Source organism: Gigantopelta aegis, chromosome 9, assembly GCF_016097555.1.
Source record: "Gigantopelta aegis isolate Gae_Host chromosome 9, Gae_host_genome, whole genome shotgun sequence".
In the NCBI taxonomy this organism is placed as follows: Eukaryota; Metazoa; Mollusca; class Gastropoda; order Neomphalida; family Peltospiridae; genus Gigantopelta; species Gigantopelta aegis.
In genome coordinates, this window is record NC_054707.1 from 82304147 (window position 1) to 82322276 (window position 18130).

Below are 18130 nucleotides of genomic sequence, written 5' to 3' on the forward strand. Positions count from 1 at the left end.
TCGTGCTGGGCTGTCGTTATTCATCTATTCTATTCGAGTCTAGTTTGCCATTACATTGCTCGTGCTGGGCTATCGTTATTCATCTATTCTATTCTAATCTGATTTGCCATTACATTGTTCGTGCTGGGCTGTCGTTATTCATCTATTCTATTCTATTCTAGTTTGCCATTACATTGTTCGTGCTGGGCTGTCGTTATTCATCTATTCTATTCTATTCTATTCTAGTTTACCATTACATTGTTCGTGCTGGGCTGTCGTTATTCATCTATTCTATTCTAGTTTGCCATTACATTGTTCGTGCTGGGCTGTCGTTATTCATCTATTCTATTCTATTCTAGTTTGCCATTACATTGTTCGTGCTGGGCTGTCGTTATTCATCTATTCTATTCTATTCTAGTTTGCCATTACATTGTTCGTGCTGGGCTGTCGTTATTCATCTATTCTATTCTATTCTAGTTTGCCATTACATTGTTCGTGCTGGGCTGTCGTTATTCATCTATTCTATTCTATTCTAGTTTGCCATTACATTGTTCGTGCTGGGCTGTCGTTATTCATCTATTCTATTCTATTCTAGTTTGCCATTACATTGTTCGTGCTGGGCTGTCGTTATTCATCTATTCTATTCTATTTTAGTTTGCCATTACATTGTTCGTGCTGGGCTGTCGTTATTCATCTATTCTATTCTAGTTTGCCATTAAATTGTTCGTGCTGGGCTGTCGTTATTCATCTATTCTATTCTATTTTAGTTTGCCATTACATTGCTCGTGCTGGGCTGTCGTTATTCATCTATTCTATTCTATTCTAGTTTGCCATTACAGTGTTCGTGCTGGGCTGTCGTTATTCATCTATTCTATTCTAGTTTGCCATTACATTGTTCGTGCTAGGTTGTCGTTATTCATCTATTCTATTCTAGTTTGCCATTACATTGTTCGTGCTGGGGTGTCGTTATTCATCTATTCTATTCTATTTTAGTTTGCCATTACATTGTTCGTGCTGGGCTGTCGTTATTCATCTATTCTATTCTATTCTAGTTTGCCATTACATTGTTCGTGCTGGGCTGTCGTTATTCATCTATTCTATTCTAGTCTAGTTTGCCATTACATTGTTCGTGCTGGGCTGTCGTTATTCATCTATTCTATTCTAGTCTAGTTTGCCATTACATTGTTCGTGCTGGGCTGTCGTTATTCATCTGTTCTATTCTATTCTAGTTTGCCATTACATTGTTCGTGCTGGGCTGTCGTTATTCATCTATTCTATTCTATTCTAGTTTGCCATTACATTGTTCGTGCTGGGCTGTCGTTCTCCATCTATTCTATTCTATTCTAGTTTGCCATTACATTGTTCGTGCTGGGCTGTCGTTCTCCATCTATTCTATTCTATTCTAGTTTGCCATTACATTGTTCGTGCTGGGCTGTCGTTATTCATCTATTCTATTCTATTTTTCCATTACGGGCAAGGAATGTTTTATATGCACTTTCTCAATGACAGGACAGCGCGCACCACGACCGTTGATATACCAGTAGTGAGGGACTGGTTGGGACGGGAAAAAACATATCAGAGAATGGATTCATCTGAGGTGGTTCGATCCTTCAACGCTAGCACCTCAGGTGATCAGGGAAGATGAAAAGGTAAATGCTTTTAAAATTAGGAAGCCATATACTTGTGCCTTAAGCATTGAATACGTTTGACAGTCGTGTGGTGAAAATTGGTATAACAGTATTATCACAACTGTCGGCCCCATACTGTTATTTTATAAAGAGCGTATGGTCAGAGGACAAACATGTTACAACCATTATCATGACAGACACACAAACATATAGACAAGGTAACGGACGGCAGACGGACGACTTTGGCAGTAGATATTACTTACACTGTGTTACTGTGTAATAAATAATATTATATACCAGTAACGTATGTTTGAATAGCGTGCATTTACCATACACGTGACACACTTAGGTATATAAATAAGAAAAAGAAAGAAATGTTTTATTTAACGACGCACTGAACACATTTTATTTACGGTTATATTGCTTCAAACATATGGTTATGGACCACACAGATATTGAGAGAGGAAACCTGCTGTTGCCACTTCATGGGCTACTCTTTTCGATTAGCAGCAAGGGATCTTTTATACGCACAATCCCACAAACAGGGTAGTACATACCACGGCCTTTGATATACCAGTCGTGGTGCACTGGTTGGAACGAGAAATGGCCCAATGGGCCCACCGACGGGGGGTCGATCCCAGACCGACCGCGCATCGAGCGAGCGCTTTACCACTGGACTACGTCCCGCCCCTAGGTATATACGTGTACAGCAGTGGACTACGTCCCGCCCCTAGGTATGTACGTGTACAGCAGTGGGCTACGTCCCGCCCCTAGGTATGTACGTGTACAGCAGTGGACTACGTCCCGCCCCTAGGTATGTACGTGTATAGCAGTGGGCTACGTCCCGCCCCTAGGTATGTACGTGTATAGCAGTGGGCTACGTCCCGCCCCTAGGTATGTACGTGTACAGCAGTGGACTACGTCCCGCCCCTAGGTATGTACGTGTACAGCAGTGGGCTACGTCCCGCCCCTAGGTATGTACGTGTACAGCAGTGGGCTACGTCCCGCCCCTAGGTATGTACGTGTACAGCAGTGGGCTACGTCCCGCCCCTAGGTATGTACATGTACAGCAGTGGGCTACGTCCCGCCCCTAGGTATGTACGTGTACAGCAGTGGGCTACGTCCCGCCCCTAGGTATGTACGTGTATAGCAGTGGGCTACGTCCCGCCCCTAGGTATGTACGTGTACAGCAGTGGGCTACGTCCCGCCCCTAGGTATGTACGTGTACAGCAGTGGGCTACGTCCCGCCCCTAGGAATGTACGTGTACAGCAGTGGACTACGTCCCGCCCCTAGGTATGTACGTGTACAGCAGTGGGCTACGTCCCGCCCCTAGGTATGTACGTGTACAGCAGTGGGCTACGTCCCGTCCCTAGGTATGTACGTGTATAGCAGTGGGCTACGTCCCGCCCCTAGGAATGTACGTTTACAGCAGTGGACTACGTCCCGTCCCTAGGAATGTACGTGTACAGCAGTGGACTACGTCCCGCCCCTAGGTAAGTACGTGTACAGCAGTGGACTACGTCCCGCCCCTAGGTATGTACGTGTACAGCAGTGGACTACGTCCCTTCCCTAGGTATGTACGTGTACAGCAGTGGACTACGTCCCACCCCTAGGTATGTACGTGTACAGCAGTGGACTACGTCCCGCCCCTAGGTATGTACATGTACAGCAGTGGACTACGTCCCGTCCCTAGGTATGTACGTGTACAGCAGTGGACGGGACGTATATTAGCTCGGCCATTCACCTTTCGACCGACCGTTCAAAATTGCGCCAAATTCCCTCAATCAAAATTGCGCACCCTTTTCTCTTTGGCATTTAACTGCTCCATTCAAATTCCATAGCACCACCACCCCCACCCGCCTGCTACCGATTTGATCGGGCTGCTGGTGCTCCCTTGCACCTGCCAGTGCAGGCGGTCCCTCCTCTCCCTTCCCCCCACCTTTCCTGCCATGGACGGAGGAGCCGGCCAGGGCCGGCTCTTGTGCCCACGACAGGTGTGCGCTACAACAGCTTGTTCTGAATGTGCACGTAAAACCCTATGACATGACATGGCGGGACGTAGCCCAGTAGTAAAGACCTCGCTTGATGCGCGGTCGGTCTGGGAACAATCCCCGTCGGTGAGACCACTGGGCTATTTCTCGTTCCAGCGAGTGCATCACGACTGGTATATCAAAGGTTGTCGTATATGCTATCATGTCTGTAGGATGGTGCATATAAAATATCCCTTGCCACTAATAGAAAAATATAGCGGGTTTCCTCTCTATGTTTATATGTCAAAATTATCAAAAGTTTCACATCCAATAGCCGATAATTAATAAATCAATGTGCTCTAATGATGTCTTTAAACAAAACAAACTTCCAGTGCAATATTTTATTCTTTGTTGTTATGTCGATATGGTTAATCATGCCGATAGCCGATGATTAAAAACCAATGTTCTCTAATGGTGTCGTTAAACAAAACAAACTGTATTGTACCATAGAGCTGTTGAAACAACATCTATAAAATTGCAAGCTCAGAATTTATTAAATTTGTAAAAAAAATTGATAATACATCTTTAAATGTATGTGCAAGAAATGAAACATACACTCGGAAAACTTGAATTAGCTGTAATGCGTTCGCACGATCCGGAAATAAGCAGTCGAAACACAAAACTTGGCATCCTGCCAACCCAGGCTGTCACTTCCAATAATTATGTGAATTGGATAATCGCAAACAATTATCCTAGACTACCATTATATTAACTGAAGTACGCCGAAATTAATGAGATTTAAAGTGATATCCATATTAAATTTCACCAATAAAACAAATTTGAGCACCCTAAAAATAATCTAACCAAATGAAATTATATAAATAGTTTTTGAAATTAATAACTCTTTTATTGGGAGTTGAAAGAATAAAATTTTCAAGTCCTGATATCAACATAATGATCTTTGAGCAAACGATCGGTTTTGTTTTCAAAGCGCTGGCTTTTAACAATGCTTAGCTGTAATTGGTACAAATATCTCCGTGTTATTTTTTGTGTCCAATCTCCTACCCCCCTCCCCACACCCCCCAACAACCCTATTTGTATTTATGTACATTATAGTGTCCGTCAAGACGTTGCTATATACCGTACTGTGGCATCTGTTTGGAAATATTTGAAAAGGTCTTGCAATAGTCTTTCCTGTTGACCAATACAATATCAAACAAAACAAAAGAAACGAAAAAACCCCAACAAAACAAACCCAAACAAACGTAACAACAACTCACACCCCCACCCCAAAAAAACAACAACAAACCCACCCCCCCAAAAAAAAAAAACATCAATAACCTGGTTTGTCAGTATATAATGGGAAAACAGTGGAACTGATGCAATAACATTCTTAGAAATAAGTCACAATGCCAAAATGTATGTTAAATTTTATACCCCCGAAACCGACAACACAAACACAATATAATTGAAAATATTCCGTTATGAATAAAGAATACTACATAATCCATGGATAGACGAGTGACCATTAGACCATCTTCGCAAGCCAAGGTACCATTCAGTTCGACACCCAATAGCCGATGTATTTTTCGTGCTGGGGTGTCGTTAAACATTCATTCATTCATTCATTCCATTCAGTTCAGTATACCGCATTTCGTAATACAGTGTACTCTACGGAATGGTGCCCTGGCTTGCAAAGATGCCGTTAGATAGGATTTAACGAGTTGTTGCAAAACGCAACTGACGAGCGATACCTATTTCTCGCTCCAGCCAGTGCACCACGACTGGTACATTAAAGGCCGTGGTATGTGCTATCCTGTTTATGGGATGGTGCATATAAAATATTCCTTGCTGCTAATCGAAAAAGAGTAACCCATGAAGTGGCGACAGCGGGTTTCCTCCCTCAATATCTACGTGGTCCTTAACCATATGTCCGACGCCATATAACCGTAAATAAAATGTGATGAGTGCGTCGTTAAATAAACCATTTCCTTCCTTCCTTCCTAACGCCCCCTTTACCATAGTTCGACACCCAATAGCCGATGTATTTTCTGTGCTGGGGTGTCGTTAAACATTCATCCATTCATTCCTTCCTTCCTAACGCCCCCTTTACCATAGTTCGACACCCAATAGCCGATGTATTTTCTGTGCTGGGGTGTCGTTAAACATTCATCCATTCATTCATTCATTCCTAACGCCCCCTTTACCATAGTTCGACACCCAATAGCCGATGTATTTTCTGTGCTGGGGTGTCGTTAAACATTCATCCATTCATTCCTTCATTCCTAACGCCCCCTTTACCATTCCATTCATTCCTTCCTTCCTAACGCCCCCTTTACCACCCAATCTGTGCTGGGGTGTCGTTAAACATTCATCTAAACGCCCCCTTTACCATAGTTCGACACCCAATAGCCGATGTATTTTCTGTGCTGGGGTGTCGTTAAACATTCATCCATTCATTCATTCCTAACGCCCCCTTTACCATAGTTCGACACCAAATAGCCGATGTATTTTCTGTGCTGGGGTGTCGTTAAACATTCATCCATTCATTCATTCCTAACGCCCCCTTTACCATAGTTCGACACCCAATAGCCGATGTATTTTCTGTGCTGGGGTGTCGTTAAACATTCATCCATTCATTCAGTCATAACCATTTCGATAGCCGATGTATTTTCTGTGCTGGGGTGTCGTTAAACATTCATCCATTCATTCCTAAACGCCCCCTTTACCATAGTTCGACACCCAATAGCCGATGTATTTTCTGTGCTGGGGTGTCGTTAAACATTCATCCATTCATTCCTTCCTTCCTAACGCCCCCTTTACCATAGTTCGACACCCAATAGCCGATGTATTCGTTAAACATTCATCCATTTCCTTCCTTCCTAACGCCCCCTTTACCATAGTTCGACACCCAATAGCCGATGTATTTTCTGTGCTGGGGTGTCGTTAAACATTCATCCATTCATTCATTCATTCCTAACGCCCCATTTACCATAGTTCGACACCCAATAGCCGATGTATTTTCTGTGCTGGGGTGTCGTTAAACATTCATCCATTCATCCATTCATTCCTAACGCCCCCTTTACCATAGTTCGACACCAAATAGCCGATGTATTTTCTGTGCTGGGGTGTCGTTAAACATTCATCCATTCATTCCTTCCTTCCTAACGCCCCCTTTACCATAGTTCGACACCCAATAGCCGATGTATTTTCTGTGCTGGGGTGTCGTTAAACATTCATCCATTCATTCAGTCATTCCTAACGCCCCCTTTACCATAGTTCGACACCCAATAGCCGATGTATTTTCTGTGCTGGGGTGTCGTTAAACATTCATCCATTCATTCCTTCCTTCCTAACGCCCCCTTTACCATAGTTCGACACCCAATAGCCGATGTATTTTCTGTGCTGGGGTGTCGTTAAACATTCATCCATTCATTCAGTCATTCCTAACGCCCCCTTTACCATAGTTCGACACCCAATAGCCGATGTATTTTCTGTGCTGGGGTGTCGTTAAACATTCATCCATTCATTCCTTCCTTCCTAACGCCCCTTTTACCATAGTTCGACACCCAATAGCCGATGTATTTTCTGTGCTGGGGTGTCGTTAAACATTCATCCATTCATTCCTTCCTTCCTAACGCCCCCTTTACCATAGTTCGACACCCAATAGCCGATGTATTTTCTGTGCTGGGGTGTCGTTAAACATTCATCCATTCATTCAGTCATTCCTAACGCCCCCTTTACCATAGTTCGACACCCAATAGCCGATGTATTTTCTGTGCTGGGGTGTCGTTAAACATTCATCCATTCATTCCTTCCTTCCTAACGCCCCCTTTACCATAGTTCGACACCCAATAGCCGATGTATTTTCTGTGCTGGGGTGTCGTTAAACATTCATCCATTCATTCAGTCATTCCTAACGCCCCCTTTACCATAGTTCGACACCCAATAGCCGATGTATTTTCTGTGCTGGGGTGTCGTTAAACATTCATCCATTCATTCATTCATTCCTAACGAGCGATACATTTGTACACAAGATACACGAGTTTAATTCTCTATTTCCTACATATGAAAGCATACCTAAATGAAATTTAAACACCTTTAAACTTTTTTTTTTTTTGCGATGTTTGCACGTTCTTCTTTTCGTTCGCTTGTTGACTACACTTGTTTGCACTTTAAACGTTAAGTTATAAATAGACACCAGTAGTATTAATTTCATTGAATGGTTCGACTTTGACGTTTATGTCGTCATCACGAAGCAGTCAATCAGATGTCTTTATAAGTTTAAATCGATATCTCACACGTTGAATATGAATAACGCCTTGAGGTATTATAAATAGTACATAATGCTCTGAAGTGAGTGTGCAATGCAATATATCAATGGACACAACACTGGTATCTTTTCAGATATACTATTATGAGATTAAATAAATTCTTCATAGATCCCACCCCGAAACAACAAAAGAAACAAAACAAAAGACGCAAAAGGTGTACCGCTACATATACTTACTTGACATTGTTTCGGGTAACTTGTGTCTAAATATAAGTATACTGAGCTCGACTTTTGTGGCCTGCTAGACTTCCCGGTATGTAATATTTTGTTACATATGTAATATTTATGCAAACGTTAGAGATAGGACAAACAGAAAACTGGTAGTCATAGACACAAACTAGGTCTCATAAATGGATGATTTTTTTTAACGCGGATAATAAACTAGTAAATAACATTAAAACATTAAAGCTAACTTTATTTTTTTAATTAATTAATTTTATTTGTTTATTTTTATAAATTTATGTATTATGTATTATTATTATTATTATTAATAATTAATTAATTAATTAATTAATTTTTAAATATTTATTCCAGTCCCTCATTTACATAGCACACAACTGATGGTGAGGAAATAACATGAGCCGTAAATAATACTAGTACATGACATAATTATTAGATTTCAATTAAACTTTATATAAATATAAATATATGTAAACTATACAGATCATGGCTTGTTTCTGTAAACAAAACAAGATAAATAATAACACAGTGGTTTATAAATGTAATAATAAAAAGCTGTTATGTTTTTTGCCAGGCTAGGCTAGAAGACTGAGTAAATACGAGAATCAAGATAATAAGTATACATAAATAAATAAATAAAAAAATAATAAAAAAATAAGTTAGTAAATTTTAAGAAAATAATGATAATAAAAAATGGTTTACAAATAAAGAATAATTAAAGAGAATAAAACAGAAACAAAACTGAAAGAACTTTGACACACAAACACCCAATCACTCGTTCACTAACTCACTTACACATGCACGTACACGTAGTTACTGTTACAAATAATTAATATTTCATATATATGATAATTTTAAAATTATTAGTACGGTAATTTTCCGTGCAGTCTTGCAAAGTTCTGAGATGCTGAAATCCTATTTTACTAACATTTCATATTTTTAACTTATGAATTGTTGGGGGTGGTCAAATGGAGAGTGTAACAAAAATATAAATAAATAAATACGCGAATACATGAATTATCAAGTTATGTTTTCAAAGAGATAATGATACATGGATCACTTAGTAAAGAATTTATTCATACTGTTGTTACTCAAGTGCCTATCTTTTTCTACAATGTATCTTTGTTTAATGTCACATTTAAAAAGTGTAATGTATAGCTGTATGTTTTGGAATATTTTGCTAAAAGTAATTAGAAGTCAAAGATTGTGTCTGTCCTAATGTTCTTTTTATTTCCGAATATAACAGTAAGGAAGGAAGGAAATGTTTTATTTAACAACGCACTCAACACATTTTATTTACTGTTATATGGCGTCAGACATATGGTTAAGGACCACACAGATATTGAGAGATGAAACCCGCTATCGCCACTTCATGGTCTACTCTTTTCGATTAACAGCAAGGGATCTTTTATATGCACCATCCCACAGACAGGTTAGTACATACCACGGCATTTGATATACCAGTCGTGGTGCACTGGCTGGATCGAGAAATAACCCAATGGGCCCACCGACGGGTATCGATCCCAGACCGACTGCGCATCGAGCGAGCGCTTTACCACTGGGCTACGTGCCGCCCCACCTCGAATATAACAGTTGAAGAGAGAGTTTTAGGTTAATTATATGATTACAAGATGTCAATAACCAATTTAAAAGTGTATTCCACAATTCTTCAACAATATCACCCCGAATATAACAAGTTGAAGAGAGAGTTTTAGGTTAATTATACGATTACAAGATGTCAATAACCAATTTAAAAGTGTATTCCACAATTCTTCAACAATATCACATTCCCAAAAGAGGTGTATTGTAGATTCTTTACTTTTATGACAAAAAGTGCACGCTTTATTATCCACAGGTTTCAACTTGTAGGCAAATGTGTTAGTAGTCAATATTATGTGTAATACTCTATACTGGAACTAAATAGTAAACCAGTTAAGCTCCATGGTGAAATGACATTGCCATTTGGGCATAATCCATTCGGACATTTTCTTAATTTGGGCAAAAGCCAGCCTGCCCCCCCCCCCCCCCCCTACAAAAATGGGAACCCGTACGCCTATGACATCCTAAAATTAATCCAAAATCAGTATACATGTACCTGCATTATGTGGCCACAATTAAAACATTGCCTATAAATTTTACGCAACCAGAAGTTTTTTTGTTTGCAATGTTTCCAGCAAAGCAGACCACCCAATTGTTTACCCCGAAGGTCTGTTCTAACAAATAAATAGCAAAGCAAAAGTATGTTGTGCGGAGTCAGGTCTATCAAAATTTCAAACCCTTGGATCCCGGACTATATGTTTATAATTTGTTTACTTTCAAATAGTTTAGAATTATAGTGAAGTTTGGTCATTTCACGTGTTAGTACTAAAACTAATCTCAAATGCTTTAAGCGAAGGAGGATTCCATTTTATATTACAATTTTGTAAATTTCGTATTGGACTGTTACTAACAGAACCGATAAAAACTACCCCCAATTTATTATAATTAATACTGAGTTTATATACATGTATCATAAATTTAAGATATTTATTATTTCTTCAAAAGATTTATAAAAACAATATCATGGCGTACAGTACACCCGCATTAAAAATAGAAGCGTAAAATGTAACATACTGACAAACTTTCTAGAGTATGAATCTTTAATCAATGAAGTAAAATATTTTATTGCGTAGTATGGAGAGCAAAATTGCCACACTCAAACCTTTACGCCTAATCTTGCACCAGTCTTTCCTCAAACGAGAAAAACGTTTTTAAAAGGCATACAGGGTTGCAAAGAACAGTACAAAATATTGTCATACATCCATAGTTCCAAAATCGCAATTAAAATTTGAGACAAAAGGTTTTAAATGTTCGCCAAGAGAATGGAAACTACATTATAGTATACCTTTTAAATGTGTAAGAGGCTCAAGTGTACGGTGGTTTCAATACACAGTATTGCATCGAATTCTTGAAACAAATAGTTTTCTATATAAAATCCATTACTTAGTCTCCAAAAAGTGCACTTTTTTGTAACCTGTTACCAGAAACACTGGAACACTTATTTCATGATTGCGTCTATGTTAAAACGCTATGACAAGATGTTGCAAACTGGATATACGAATCTAATGGCGAACAACTTATTTATTTCCAGTAAAGATATTTTGGGATTTCTTAATCAAACCAATAGTTGATTATTAATATAAAATATTATATATATTCTAAAAAACTGCAAAAACAGAAGCTAAACTTAAAAGCATTACAAAGGGTATTTAAAAACAAATTAGAAATTGAAAAATGTATTCTGCTTAAAAATTGTAAATATGAATCGTTTAAATAAACAATATTAGATAAAGTGGTATAATTTATTTCACTGACAACTCTTCTTTTATATATAACTACACTATGGTGGGTTTTTTATATGTGGCTTACAAATAGATATCATATTTACATCACATTTCTACAGTTGTATTTTTTATTTAAATCTTTTTCTCTTCTTGTTTCTTTGTGTGTGTGTGTGTACATACGTGTGAGTGTGTATACATATGATATATAATGATATACATGTATATGTAAAATACTTTACTATTGATGTACATCATGTGGGTGTGTACACATGATATTATATATAATTATATGTATGTAAACATTTTACTATTAATATGCTTGTTAAAGAGAGAGAGAGAGAGAGAGAGAGAGAGAGAGAGAGAGAGAGAGAGAGAGAGAGAGAGAGAGAGAGAGATACATTATATATATTAATAATTGTAATAATTATAAATCAGTGAGCTCTGGGCTAATCAACCCCGACTCTGTCTAGAATCTCTGGGTACAATAAAATACTTTAAAACAAAAAATAGAAGCGTATGTCTCGGAATTGTTATTTTAAATATTTGATATGAGAATGTATGTATCTTTTAATGTCTGTTTTCTTTTAAATCCATAATTTAAAATGCCATGCTGGTGTTTCTAATGGAATCATATTTTATTACATCATTAACCAGCCATGTTCCTCCATTAATGCTATTGTTCCGATGTTATGGACACCATAGTTCGTTAAATTGTAACCCATAACTGCAATGTATTTTTAATAACCTGTTTTACTCGTAATTCCATCACTAAGCTGTGGGATTGTAACCTCACTGCATTGAGTGAATGTATTCTATATTATTCATAAAGTTTTATTTCTCATTGAATTAATAAAAGGAATGTAAAATATATGTAAAATCAAATATTTAAAAAGTTCCTAAAATGTCAAATCCGTATTCTCAAAAAATGTCAGAAAAGGTAAAAATTACGAAAGTTTAAAAAGAAAAATATATAACCCTACTAAATATGGAATTGTCTAAAAAGTATGGGGACTAATTTTAATATTTCACATTCATTACTATAATGATATTTTATTATTTCACATTCATTACTATAATGATATTTGCGACATTCAGTGAAAATTGTAGGCCCATAGGTCAAGCATTGTTACAATAGCAACAGATTCAAAATTGTAAGTAAAAAATGCGACGCCAAAAGCTAAGTGAAATTATCTATCTTACGGCACAGCAGTATTCATGGAGAATGAACTAATGGACAAAATAACAGAAAAATGGGAAGAAAGCTTGTTAGAAGAAATAAGAAAATCGATTTCCTAATGAACGGTGAAAATATTGACAAAATTTTCAAGTAAACAATAGTAGACAACATTTCGCTTTAGTTTTTGCCGTCGCATTTTTGACTGACGATTTTGAATCTGTTGCTATTTTAACAACATTTGACCTATGGGCCTAAAATATACACTGAAGGTGGCAAATATCTATGCAGTATTGAATGTGAATATCAAAATTACAGTCCTACATACATACATACATACATACATACATGGTATGTATGTACGACATTGTAATACATGGCATTTGTTATGATCATATAGCCTCCTGTCTGCGTGATTGTGTATATAAAAGATTGCTATCTGTGCAAAAATGTCGCGGATTTCCCTTAAGACTAGTATCAGATTTATTAAATTGTATCTTTACACAAGGAGTAAAGTCGGGAGGTCGTATGAATGCATTTTGTTTTTGTTTGTAAATTACCATATGCATACATTATGTAAATTGACATATGCGTATTATAAATATGTAAATACTGCTTAGCGAACTCTTCAGGATTAAGGTTAGGCTAGGTTTTTATATACACACACACGTACAACACCTGGTAACCATGCACACTGCTTAACATGAAATTCATTGTGGATACTGCTGACAAATTTTCACGTTTAATCACCCATTAACATTTAATAAAATTATATTACCCTAATGATTATACTCGTTTCTATATGCCATACCCCGCCACATTATTGTCGGTAGTATACAATTATTCACATATTTACTCCATTGCTACCAAGTATGTTTTTTGGTAAACATGTATGTATTACATTGTTATATGGACGGCTAAAATGTCATATATATTGGTTATTTCACGTAGTCTGTCATTCCGCGACCAATTATACTAATTGCTATCGATTACTAAATCACAGGTTGGCTTACGTTACACGCTTCAAGATATATATTATTAATAACATTATTTTGTGTTTTATTAATTTATATATTTTTATTTACTTACTGATTTATTTATATATGTTTATTTGTAAGATTACACAACCTGCACCCCACTCCCAAGCTTACACAACCTGCACCCCACTCCCAAGATTACACAACCTGCACTCCACTCCCAAGCTTACACAACCTGCACCCCACTCCCAAGCTTACACTACCTGCACCCACTCCCAAGCTTACACTACCTGCACCCACTCCCAAGCTTACATAACCTGCACCCCACTCCCAAGCTTACACAACCTGCACTCCACTCCCAAGCTTACACAACCTGCACCCCACTCCCAAGCTTACACTACCTGCACCCACTCCCAAGCTTACACTACCTGCACCCCACTCCCAAGCTTACACTACCTGCACCCCACTCCCAAGCTTACACAACCTGCACCCCACTCCCAAGCTTACACTACCTGCACCCACTCCCAAGCTTACACAGCCTGCACCCACTCCCAAGCTTACATAACCTGCACCCCACTCCCAAGCTTACACTACCTGCACCCCACTCCCAAGCTTACACTACCTGCACCCACTCCCAAGCTTACACAACCTGCACCCCACTCCCAAGCTTACACTACCTGCACCCCACTCCCAAGCTTACACTACCTGCACCCACTCCCAAGCTTACACTACCTGCACCCCACTCCCAAGCTTACACTACCTGCACCCCACTCCCAAGCTTACACAACCTGCACCCCACTCCCAAGCTTACACTACCTGCACCCACTCCCAAGCTTACACAGCCTGCACCCACTCCCAAGCTTACACAACCTGCACCCCACTCCCAAGCTTACACAACCTGCACCCCACTCCCAAGCTTACACTACCTGCACCCCACTCCCAAGCTTACATAACCTGCACCCCACTCCCAAGCTTGCTCTACTCTATCAACATGCGTGGTATAGTTCAAATTGGGTACCAATAATTCTAATAATACCTATATAGAAAACGCGCTACCTGTACAGCGAGGGTCGGTAAATGGCCCAGTGGTAAAGTGTTTGCTTGATGCGGGTCTGTCTAGAATCGATCCCATTGGGCCGTTTCTCGTTCCAGCCAATGTACCTCGACTGCTATATCTAATGCATTGGTATCTACTACTAGTATCCTGTCTGTGGGATGGTTCGTATAAAAGATCTCTTGCTACTAATTGAAAAAAATATATAGCGAGTTTCCTCTCTAAGACTAATGTATGATATCCAAAAGCCGATGTACTCTAGTGGTGTCGTTGAACAAAACTAACTTTAACTATACATATCATCTATCATATCCCATTTTTTCAATGGAAGGTTCAAAAACCAGTCAAGCGAGCGACTGTTAACGCTCGTCCTTCAGAATACAGCACAAATTTCTTTACAATGTTACGTCAACTGTTCGTAGTTCAGTGACAGTTATTACCTAATATTTTAATTTGAACGCCATCATACGGGTCTATAAAAGTGTCAAAATGGACCTGCATGACCAGTAAGTTATTAATACGTCTAACGACATGATTATTAAGTGAAAATTGCAATTAGCTGGAGTGTTTTATTACATCCCTATCATATGACATGGGTAGGTCAAAAAGTAATCCGTAAGTATTGTTATATATTATATACATAGCAATGAAATGTATAGATATACAGAAACCATAAAAGTGATATTCGGTGAAATTTTTTATTTTCACTGTATTTTAGCTACAGTGAAAATATAGAAATCATATTTATATTTTTGTAAACACATTAATGAATCATTTATCTTCCTTGTAGATTATTACGAATTTAAGTTGAATGATTACCAATGCATCTGGTTGGATTTGAAACACCCCCCCCCCCCCACCCCCCATGTAATTAAAAAAAAAATTCCGTAAAAAAATGGATATGAAATTCAATTACGAAAAAAATATATCTAAAACTGATTGAATACGAAGCTAAATAACGATGACAGAATGTCCTGTCGTTGAGTGTAAGTTTTTAAACTTGCTGTTCGATTTGTTTTGTTTTTGTGGATTTTTTGGGAGGATAATTTTGTCAGGTATGTTTGCACAGCAGTATTATTAAGTAATTATTAATTAAAGAAAGATACTTTTTATTCGTATTTCTTTTAAAAATACCATGGTCAAGTAAATTTTCAACAAAAGTTCAACCGGAAGAAATATATCATGGCATTACGTGTTTTCGATAGGATCAGCGAAATACATTTTAAAAAAGCGAAAGATATTGTCAAAAATTAGGAAAGATGTATATAATAAATAGACCATTAATTTTCATGGTGTTTTTTTCGATTAAATTTTTTATTTCAACGAGTGACTAAAAGACACAAAGAGGCTACTTCTAGTGAAAAGCGACACACTATTTTATTTACACTTACGCAGAACAGATCATCATGATCATCATGATCATCATCATTGTCATCATCATCATCATCATTATCATCATCATCACCACCACCACCATCATCATCATCATCATCATCATCATCACCACCACCACCACCATTATCATCATCAGCACCACCATCATCATCACCATCATCATCAGATTTCAGACCACACTTTTCCAAACTCCTACATTTGTTACCTTTAACAGTCTGCAGTATGTGAAAGCAGCAATCTAATTAAAATTAGCTCCACTATTACATGTGGATATAAAGACAGCCAGTTGGAGCTCATGTCCACCAATCAAAACCTTACTTGCAGAATCCTGCCAGTGATTTAAAAATAATTTGAAAACATTCCGAATTATCCTGAGGGTATACGACATGTTTCGTGTGGTGAATTACGAATGCCTTAAAACATGTTTTATTTTATAAAATAAATAATTTGTAATGTAAAACTGAAGACTGATTTAGTTTTGTTTTATTTTATAAATAAATAAATAATTTTTAATGTAAAATTGAAGACTGATAACCCACCCCGTACGTATTGGTATGGTTCGCTGTACTGCGGCCACTAAAATAGACTCGCCCGATATTTTTAGAATTTGTATACTCCCAAATAACGTTATAAAAGGCGAAGTGTGATTGGTCAATATTTAAATTATTATTTACAGACGAAATGTTACCTGGACATTGGGGACTACGCAGTGTTGTTAGTTTTAAATCACTGGCAGGATTCTGCAAGTAAGGTTTTGATTGGTGGACATGAGCTCCAACTGGCTGTCTTTAGATCCACATGTAATAGTGGAGGTAATTTTAATTAGATTGCTGAAAGCAGATAGCTCTGCATTAAGTAGTCCTGTTGATGGATGTGATGGTGTTGCAAGTGATGATGCTTGTGGTTCTCATTGTTTTGGTAATGACTTGTTGTTGTGGTTCTGGTTGTAGTAGTTGTCATTGTGGTTATAATAATTGTGCTTGTGGTGTTTGTGGTGGAAGTGGCAGTGGTGGCTGTAGTGGGGTCAGTAACACGCATGTTCGAGGATACTAGTAGACCAAATATCTCTGACTGTGCTAAGGAATATTTCTTTTGTAATTATTTATCTATTTTGTATGTATGTCCTATGTTCAAAAATGTTATAAAATAAACAAATAATACAAATATATATAAATATAAAATCTGAAATATAGCTTTATTCGGTCTACTTAGAAGAAAGCTCTACCTGCATTTATGGTACTCGAACCTCGCAATCCTGTAATATTGTTGTCAGAGGACACACTATATTATAATTAATACATACTCTCAAGCCAGTCATTACCTAACACTTGAAACGGCAGCCCGCCTGAAGCACATACATATTTCACACAGCCAGGTGTATTCAGTGTAAGTGAACGTGAGAGAGCATATCTCCCGGGCTGTAGAGCAGTTTTTATAACAATAAGCCATAAGTTATGTAGAACCACTCTAAAATCTGACCTGCATAACTCACTGCGTCGACAACCAGCTAACGTCTTCTGTCAAAATCTGTACTCAAAATGTCAATACACATGTACTTACTCATTCATAATAATATATTGTTTTACATTGCCCTGCCCTTCCCTTCCCTTCCCTGCTCTGCCCCGCCATTGCCTATGCCTTGCCCTGCCCTTGCCTATGCCTTGCCATTCCATTGCCAGTGCCTTGCCCTGCCCTTACCTAGTGTTGCCTTTCCTTGCGTTGCGCGAGCTGCCTTTGCCTTGTCTTGCCCCGAGTTGTCTTTGCCTTTGCCCTGCCTTGCGATTGCGTTTACCTTGCTGCTTTCGCCTTTGCTTTGCCCTTGTTTTGCTTTGCATTTGTCTTTGCCTTGCCTCTCCATGCATTTACCTTCCCTTGCCTTTGCCTTGCCTTTCCTTTGCCTTGCCTTTGCATTGCTTTGCCTTGCCTTATTTTATTTTACTTTACTTTGCTTTGTCTTACTTTACCTTGCCTTTGTCTTACTTTACCTTGCTTTACTTTACCTTGCCTTTGCCTTGCCTTTCCATGCATTTACCTTCCCTTGCCTTTGCCTTGCCTTTCCTTTGCCTTGCCTTTGCATTGCTTTGCCTTGCCTTATTTTACTTTGCTTTGCCTTGCC

General features: G+C 38.4%; 1 protein-coding gene across 1 annotated transcript; it reads left to right on the forward strand.

The window, feature by feature from the left end:
- The first annotated feature begins 1561 nt into the window (after positions 1-1561).
- LOC121381790 (extensin-like) lies at positions 1562-14518 on the forward strand. The gene is made up of 2 exons (XM_041511145.1): positions 1562-1607; positions 13707-14518. Exons 1-2 carry the CDS (start codon positions 1562-1564, stop codon positions 14516-14518), a joined length of 858 nt encoding a protein of 285 aa, XP_041367079.1.
- The last annotated feature ends 3612 nt before the right edge of the window (positions 14519-18130 follow it).

What these genes read in the sequence shown, in the direction of transcription:
- LOC121381790 (XM_041511145.1), top strand. Translation starts at nt 1,562, where the DNA reads ATGGATTCATCTGAGGTGGTTCGATCCTTCAACGCTAGCACCTCAG. An exon ending in CTTCAACGCTAGCACCTCAG is followed by an intron (nt 1,608 to 13,706) that starts GTGATCAGGGAA and finishes TTTATTTGTAAG; the next exon opens with ATTACACAACCTGCACCCCA.